The sequence below is a fragment of the Pseudochaenichthys georgianus genome, chromosome 22, assembly GCF_902827115.2.
Source record: "Pseudochaenichthys georgianus chromosome 22, fPseGeo1.2, whole genome shotgun sequence".
In the NCBI taxonomy this organism is placed as follows: Eukaryota; Metazoa; Chordata; class Actinopteri; order Perciformes; family Channichthyidae; genus Pseudochaenichthys; species Pseudochaenichthys georgianus.
Window position 1 is genome coordinate 13,172,949 of NC_047524.1, and position 8,563 is coordinate 13,181,511.

The window sequence follows — 8,563 nt, forward strand, 5'->3', positions numbered from 1 at the left end:
AAATTGTTCACTGTGATATCCGTTTTACAAAATCTGCCAGACAATTGAAAAAAAATAATATTTTCGAATATTCTTGCAAATTGTTTATTTGAAACATTTAAAAAACACAATTCAATACATACTTATATAAAAACTATTTGAATGCTTTTTGTCAACTTAGATTACATGAATAATGTACAGACTCATTAACAGCAGCAATAATATTTTAGAAAAAAATTCATGACTCATTTTGATAAATACAATTAATTTTTTAGATAAAAAGCAAAAAAAGAATACCTGAGAAGGGCCTTCTATTTCCCTTTTTAAATATATTCTAAAAGGCTTATAAAAGTACTTTATAAAGATGACTGCTGGCAACACGGGATGCAATGACAAAACCAGAAGAGCATCAGTGTTTGGAACAAAGTATTTGATCCCATCAGCTCGGGGGTGTGGTTCTCGGCAAAGAAAAACATGTGAACAAGTGCATAGAAGGAGAGCTTCAAAAAGGTAATGTTCATTAGAAGAAGCAAATTCATGGCTTATTTACGGATCATATCTACAATATAACTACTCTAGCAATATATTTGTTCATCCAACTTGAAGATGCCCATGCTTTTGTAGCAATATTGTTGTTATTATTATTATGAGATAAGATGAGCAGGCACATGTGGCAGCCATAAGGTAATGAATCTGAGTTTAGGATTGAAGACAGTCTTAAGCTACACGAGATCAAACAATATTCACATTCAGTGCATTAATACTTCAGGCTTTGGCTGAGTTCCCTCCATCTCTATTCATGGCAGATATATAGCAGCTAGACAGCTTTCCCTTTATTTGTTAACTCAATACAAAGTTGGACACTTGACTAAACTAAATCTAACTTGCATGCATGTTTAAATTAACAGTATTATTAATATCCTTTACATATATTCCAAATGTATATTTAGGTTCTTCATTCTTCTTCAGCTGTAACATCTTGCACACATGCACGAAAGATGCTGTTATTGGCAACTCTTGTCATCCTAAGCCCTTCAAATCAGTTGTTTAAATCACTGTATGAAACTACACTGAGGCTTTGTCTTCAATCTTGTTGTATTCTAGCTGTCCTTGAAGGCAAGCGAATTGAAAGGCAAAATCCCAGAGGAATTTACAGGCCGTTTAAGAGTTCAAAGCTATCAGCGGGTCAGAGACAGACATAAACCCAGCAGCAACAAACCCATGCTGTGTGCTGCTACGAAAGCCGAGTTCCTGAACGTGATCCGGCCTTCCACTGCAGGGTACACGAGCTTCATGTCCGAGATGTATTTGGAAAATACAGAAATGTCCATGTCACCTGCAAGAGGCAGCAAAGTTACGACTTTCTTGGTATTTGGTTGTTATTTTATGAAGTGTTCCACATAAAAGTATATCCTTGCTGTCCCAGCTTAAAGCCTCCTGTTCTCTATTTTTACAATGCTATGAGAAACAGCTGCACAGCAATTAAATGCATCCAATTTAGATAACACATTCCCTACCAGAGTGAGTTTAAATAAGTATACCAAGGGGGGACTTCTAAAAATGAGTGAACAGGGACTCTCTCCTAACACGTGATCACTGAAAGACAAACTGCACCCTGCAGTGCCTTGCTTAGGAGGACAGCTGCAGTCATTTCAAGTGAGTTAGACATTTAATTGTCCAATGAGTGGGTAGTATGAAATGTAAATCATATTATTAATTGTTTCTATAGCACAGAAGGAAAATCAGCTCACAAACAAGAGCTAAAGCTAACGGCTCTGTGAGGACTGTATTGAAGCACAGTTGTGTTAGAGCTAATGCTAACACCAGCACACCAACATTTGCTAAAAAGTACTCAACACCAAATAGCCCACAGTTCAGGCTGTTCAAAAACATCATCTCAAATGTTTAGTCGCAGACATTTCTCTGTTTTTTCTCAGACATTTGAATTTTGACAGGGACAAGCACAGTTTGAGAAATCTGAACCAGATAACCAGCTCATTGCAGTAAAACAGTGAAAGTTCAGAGGTAAAATAAGGCTTATTATAACACCTTTTAATCAGTTCTCCATTCTTAAAATGTTTCACAGGCACCTGAAAGTGGTGGGAGTTCATTTTAGATTCACTTCTGTAACTCCCCTTAACCACACATCATCAAAACACACTGATATTTTATTTTGATTTAATGCTCCAAATCCTCCATTCAGATTACATTACCAACTTATAAACATTCTTACCTGTGTTATGTTTCAGTAACTCGTCCTTGATCATGGTAAAGCCATCGCCTCCGCCCACTATGTAAGAAGGCATCACCACAGTGTACGTCTTCTCGGGGTCGACCGGTTCATATTTGGGAACACGGCACTCAGTGCAGAGCATGGACAAGGACACCACTCGCTGGTTCACTGGTTTGGAAAGGTCATACTGAACATGAATGCCTGCAATGTCCAAGAGAAGATAAGGAAATGTTATGTATAGTTTCCGTTTTCCTCAGAGCTATTAACAACGGGATATGTTGAAACAGCTGGCTCTGTCCAAAGCTAAAGACATTTGTCCACTGGTGACTTTGCAGTCTATTAGATAAGAATAACATGAGTGGAATCAATCATCCAACTGTTGTTAGGGAAGCCAATAAGTTAATTTACCAAAATGTCAAATTATTCTATTAATGCTAAATAATGTAAATGAGGATGTAAAAGTTAAAATGATTCAAGAGGACTCCAGGGGAAACAGGTGGAGGAGCATAAAGGAACCGGAAGACAAACCTGAGACTTGAAGAAATTCTCCAGACATGCTTCCATATCTGTGAATGGAGTGCTCAAAGGCCTTCTTCACTGTGGATCCCTTTATCTTGACCAAGTCAAAGGTCCCTCCGAATGGTAAGACGGTGAGGATTTCCTCCATTGTTATGGAACCTTAAAGTTAGGGAAAATACTGGTACATTTTAAAAGTAACTACAACTGCAGCCTTTGTAATGAAGAACTTGTGTTGAAAGAAAGTACCATTTTTGTAGTGCTCGTCTATAGCTGTCCGTACGGCACCGCTATTCAGCATACAAATGCCCACATGATTCCACTGAAGCTCACTTGAATATTTTATGTTGTGATAAATCTGTCAATCCAAAAATGGTAAACATGTTATACAGAAGTCAAACTCCGCCTCCTGGGAAAAGTGAATCTCCTGTTGTAATGTGCCTAAGGGGTCAGTCTGCTCCCAAAACCCCTGCAGGCCCTTTAAATTCCACAAATTCCCACCTAATGCTGAACATGCAGACGCAGGATCTGAGAATGGTTACAAATACTGGTTCACATTTAGCAGAAATGAGTGACCTGTATTCTGTAAATGAATCAACAAATGAAGGTAATGTTTGCCTGTGATAATTACCATAGCATCACAGATCAGGTTTCCAAGGTTACACTCCCGAAATCGACACTCTTCAAACGTCCCATTGAGGTAGACTAAGGTCTGTCCGACGTACTGGGAGGAATACTGAGCCAAGTTTTTCTTCCACTCTTCAATGTCAGCGAGGATATCTGGGTCTGAGAAAGCAACAAGACGAATAAAGCTTGTTCAAATGATTAGATTTAAAAATGTGCAAGTAGTAGTTAAAGCTTCCATTTTAAAAGCTGTGTAAACATCACAGTAAGTATCAACATTATGCCAACGTTAATTATAGCTTCACTTGGACACATATCGACATGGCAAGTCAAATCTTTGTTTTGTTTTTTGGGGAATGGTTGAAAATTCAAGCATGGGCCCGTTTTAATGACTGTAATTGCAGTCTACCTTGAGGAATGCTGCTGTCCATTAGGATGGGGTTCCCGACTGCTTTTACCACATTCCCAGCCTGGTCAAAGGTAACTTTTAGGTATCCGAGGTACTTCCCAAAGGCAAAGGCCTGCACCACCGGCACGTTCCTCCCATCATTGGATCTCACCATGAAAGGGTACGGACCTGCTGGCACTTCAGTGGATGGGGTTTTTCCTGCAAAGACAGTTTGCAGAGCACCGTTTCTCACTTCCCGTTGCAGTGAAGGCAAAACCATGCATTTTGATCTGGTGGTTTTTTCCCTATTGTTGTATCTACATGTGCTAAGACTGAAACTGCAGCTAAATTGAACAAAAATACAGGTACAAAAAACAGTTAAACACAGTCAGCTTCCTTTTTAGGAATACTTAATTGTTCATTGTTAAGGATGTTTTTACCTGGGGCCAGATTATAATTCTCTCTTTCTCTACAAAACATTGAGAACAACTGGTAAAACACCAAACATTTTCACGTTAAAAATCAAGGCTTCCCAGAGGACAAGCTAAAGGCTAATTTCCATTCAGCTTGTTTTTCCAGACATCTTATATCTATAATTGTTCATTTGGTTAAAATCCCTTGTTTAAAAATCAATATTTAAAAAAAATCATTGTAAAAATCTTCTTAAATCTGGATAAAGATTTAATTAACAGGTTTTAAAGATATAAGAAAGAAGATTTTGTTGCCACTAGATCAGACCCGAATGAAATAAAATAGGAAAACAAGTACCAGTATAGAGGAATGTGTTGGTGTGTCCCCCGATAACGACATCAATCCCTCTCACACGTTTGGCGATTTCTTGATCCATGGCAAAGCCAGAGTGGCCCAGGGCGATGATCTTATTACAGCCCAAGGTTTCCAGCTTATCGACCTGAACCTGAAGTGCCTTCACCTCATCCTCAAATGTAAGATGTTGGCCTAACACAGGGGGGGGGGGGGGGGGGAATTAATTAAGAAACCTCTGTTGTACATCTACTGTGGTCTGAGCTTCATGCACATACTGGACAAACATGAACTGCTGCATGCAACAATGTGCCAAAAACACATTCAACACTTCATCAATCAAACTGCAGGTTATTCTTTTTACCTGGCATGGATAGGAAGGGAGTCTCTGCAGTGGTGTAGCCAACCACAGCCACTTTCTCTAAGCCCACATTTATGACAGTGTAGGGCTGGTAGTAGCTGCTGAGTTTTGAGGCCAGGGTCTGGTCTGTTTTTATGTTTGCACTCACCATAGAGCAATTTACATTTTGGAGGAAGGGCTTGATCAGACCTTCCACTCCATTGTCAAACTCATGATTTCCAAAAGCCTTAATATAGAAAAACAGGATTGCATTAGCTGATGGAATCCAGTGATTGTTAATGCAATGTCTTAGTATAACGCCCAAAACAACATTTCAGCTGTTGTGTTTTATGTAAAATTCCCAATGTAAAGAGTATTTATTTACCATGGCATCATAACCGAGTTTGTTCATGAAGTGAGCTGCTTCGGCGCCTTTATAGTAGTTGAACCAGACAGTCCCCTGAAACTGGTCTCCAGCATCCAGGAACAAAACATTCTTCTCCTTTTTCCGGATCTCCGACACTTTAGTGAACCTCCTGGCGACCCCAGCGAAACATGGACCCCTGGGTGAACACTTCCCCGAGTCAACGCTGGTCTCCTCAATCCGGGCATGGTTGTCGTTAGTGTGAAGCAGTGTCACCTCGAAAGTCGACGCTGTGCCCGAACAGTTTAGAAAGATGCAGAGCGAGGTCAGGAGAGCGCACCGAGACGTCCAGACGCTCATCGTGCCGTTGTGCGTAAACACGCAACAGTGACCGAGAATGTAAAGCACTCGAAACAAGGCGTGGGCTTTTCCCCTCAAGAAGGATGTGTCAAAGCAAAGAAGGGATACAGTCGGGGTCACATCATTCCCGAATAGAAAAATATAAATAAAGTATAAAGTAAAAGCGTCTGCAGTAAAGGTCAGCTTATAAACTTCATGCACAACAACTTTTGGGATGCCGTTTTTTAGGGACATATGGGACAACTTTTGTGTGTTTAAAAAAACACAGCCTTTACCCTTTATATGTTGCAGATGTCTCTTGGCTGTAATAGGATTTCAAATTTAGAATAAATATGCTAAGACTTTCCATCATTATAATCGGTCAGACAACATATTGGTTCTCTTTTCAACTTTTCACTATCTGACATTTATTAGGTAGGCTAGTACTCCCTATTGTTTCCTTTATGAATGACGGAACTCACACACTTCTCTTTGGAGTAAAAGTGAACTCACTGATCAGCCTGCTCTCAGTGCTCCTCACTCAGCAGCACCACTTGGTGGAGAGACTCTGACTCTGTTGACCGCCAATATTTTTTTTATCATAAATCAAATATTTAAAATATATATAACCCAGAATACTGTAGGATAATGGTTAAAATATCCACAAAAATACCACCACTGTGAACTGTACATAATGAATGTATGGAAGCCGACACGAATTTAATTAAATGATTAAAATCTTGTATTTTGGGAACAATTCGATAGGTTTCATTGGCCTTGAAGAATAATTTTTTTATTTGTAGCAGCTTTTATTTATATATTTTCCATTGCAACTGTTGGAATGACAACAATACTTTTCTCCTTTTTTTTCTTTCTTAAACTGATTTACTAGTGAGCATTTATCACTAGTTTCTGGTAAAGGAGCTGCAGCAGAAAATGTCTTGTCAGAGACAAAGTGAGAAACAAATATAAATAGTTTTGAGCCTTCATATAGCAACCTCACACACATACAACTTGACACTAAAATTTAAAAAAACATTAGGGGTTTAAAAAATGAAAGGACTTACCCAAGCATGAACAATGTTGCATGCATCAACAAAGGTTTATGCGTTAAATCACGAGCAAATCTCATTGGCCTTTGCAGGAAGGCTGAGTTAATAGCCCCAAGTGTTCACTGAGAGGCTGCAAGAGAACCAGCCAGTTTATCTGTGCTAAAACTTTATAGCAGCAGACACACAGCTATCATAAATGAACTGAGCCTTGTATACATGCATGAAACATGAAGATATACAGTTCATTTAGTTTGCAGCAAGGGTTCAAATACCTACACTTGTCTGATTTATTATCTATCCTGAAAATGGTTTATAACTTGGGTAAGTTAAATCCCTATTATTTTTTTGTGTGGTTTTACCTTCTCTTCCAGTTTAATGATAACCCTTCACAGATATGCAACAGCTTCCAGAGTTGGGCGTACAACAGTCGACGAAACAAATAAAGGTTTCATTTGGTGCAGTTTAACATAGGAGCTGACATAGTTAGACAGATGGCATATTTGTGAAACTTAAGCATAAACACACAGTAATAATAGTTCTCATTCATAACACTCCGTTCGATGTCTCACTATGGGATGCGCCTCATCGCGGAGCAAACAGAAGCATCAATCTCATTACGCCAATCCTGATTGGCCGGTGATTCTTGACGTCAACGTCAGGGGAAATCACCCCCTATAAGTAGCCTGCGCCACGACGCATGCGTCATTCAAACACCTCTTCTCGCTTCAGAGCACACCTCGAACGGTAGCCGGGCTAGCTTAACAGTCCACAGACTGAACCCAAGCTAATTTTCGGTCGACGGGCGTTAGCCGGCTACCCTATTCTCTTTCAGAAGAAGTACCATAGTCAACCTCGCCGATTTCTTCCTCTGGAAGTAAGGTAAGATTTTGACTTGCAAGTTAGCAACCAGAGTTGGGTGTAACGCGTTACAAAGTAACGCGTTACTGTAATAATATTACTTTGTCGGTAACGGAGTAGTGTAACGCATTACTTTTAGAATTCAGTAATCACACTACAGTTACTAACATTGCCCCGACACGCGTTACTTCGTTACTTTCTAAAATCAGTCATAATCAAACCTCAACAAACACCTGCAAAGAACACATGCTAAGGTGGAGCTAACGCACAGCTATTTGTTGTGTGTTTATATCACACACGGAGTCTGTTCTTCTTCTCTGTTTTCCGGTTGTTGCCTGTTTTGAATGACGAATACACACTACCGCCGCCTGCTGGTAAGGAGAGTTATTGCCACTCACGCATGCGTAGTTCGTACGTGCTCGGCTGAAGTCTTTGCGTGTCTGGCTCCAGTGCAACACATGGCCAGCATGCAGGAGAACACGCTGACGCAACAGCGTGAGCAGAGATAGACTGCGCAAAATATACAGATAGCAGGAGACAGAGGACAGCCACGGTCAGATAGGAAAACATTCAGGAGCTATCTGGATCAGTCTTATGCGACAATGGAAACTGAACTAAAGAGAACATTTGAAACTTTAGCAGTCTGCGTGATCTGCCTGCAGGGAGGGGCGGGCCGGCCCTGCGAGTAAAGTAACGAGTAAAGTAACGAATTACTTTATGTAGAGAGTAACGAAGTAGTGTAATATATTACTTTTTTTTAAAGTAATATGTAATATGTAATATATTACTTTTTTTTAGTAACGACCCCATCTCTGTTAGCAACACACCAGTTGCTAGCTTGTGCTTTTTTCCCTCACTGCCGACACCACGGTAGCGAGGACGTTTTTTATTCTTTTTTCTTCCCCGGAGGATAAAAGGATTTAAAAAAGAATATTGCCACACCAGGTAATATTCTTTGAGAGGAAAAGACCCACACTACCTTTTTCTCCGGATAAAGGACAGTTTGGGACACTTTTTTCGACATACCTGTTAAGAGCGGGTCCTCTCCATGGACGCCTCTCTCCCTCACACCAGAGGAGTCAGGGACTCGAAGGCTCGGTTCTGCGAC

General features: G+C 40.1%; 1 protein-coding gene across 1 annotated transcript; it reads right to left on the reverse strand.

The window, feature by feature from the left end:
• Positions 1–35: 35 nt before the first annotated feature.
• nt5e (5'-nucleotidase, ecto (CD73)) lies at positions 36–5,605 on the reverse strand. The gene is made up of 9 exons (XM_034111071.2): positions 5,228–5,605; positions 4,867–5,089; positions 4,509–4,697; positions 3,762–3,959; positions 3,360–3,514; positions 2,978–3,086; positions 2,741–2,890; positions 2,213–2,413; positions 36–1,315 (listed from the first exon to the last, which is right to left on the reverse strand). The coding sequence occupies exons 1-9, from the start codon at positions 5,564–5,566 to the stop codon at positions 1,158–1,160; spliced, it is 1,722 nt and encodes a 573-aa protein (XP_033966962.1). The 5' UTR covers positions 5,567–5,605; the 3' UTR covers positions 36–1,157.
• Between the last annotated feature and the right edge of the window lie 2,958 nt (positions 5,606–8,563).

Bases quoted from the DNA above. Each gene is read 5' to 3' on its own strand.
- nt5e (XM_034111071.2), bottom strand. From the start codon at position 5,566: ATGAGCGTCTGGACGTCTCGGTGCGCTCTCCTGACCTCGCTCTGCATC. The intron at 4,698-4,866 runs GTAAAAAGAATA...CCCCTGTGTTAG, and splicing joins TCCCTTCCTATCCATGCCAG to GCCAACATCTTACATTTGAG. The intron at 3,087-3,359 runs GTAATTATCACA...TTGGATTGACAG, and splicing joins ACCTGATCTGTGATGCTATG to ATTTATCACAACATAAAATA.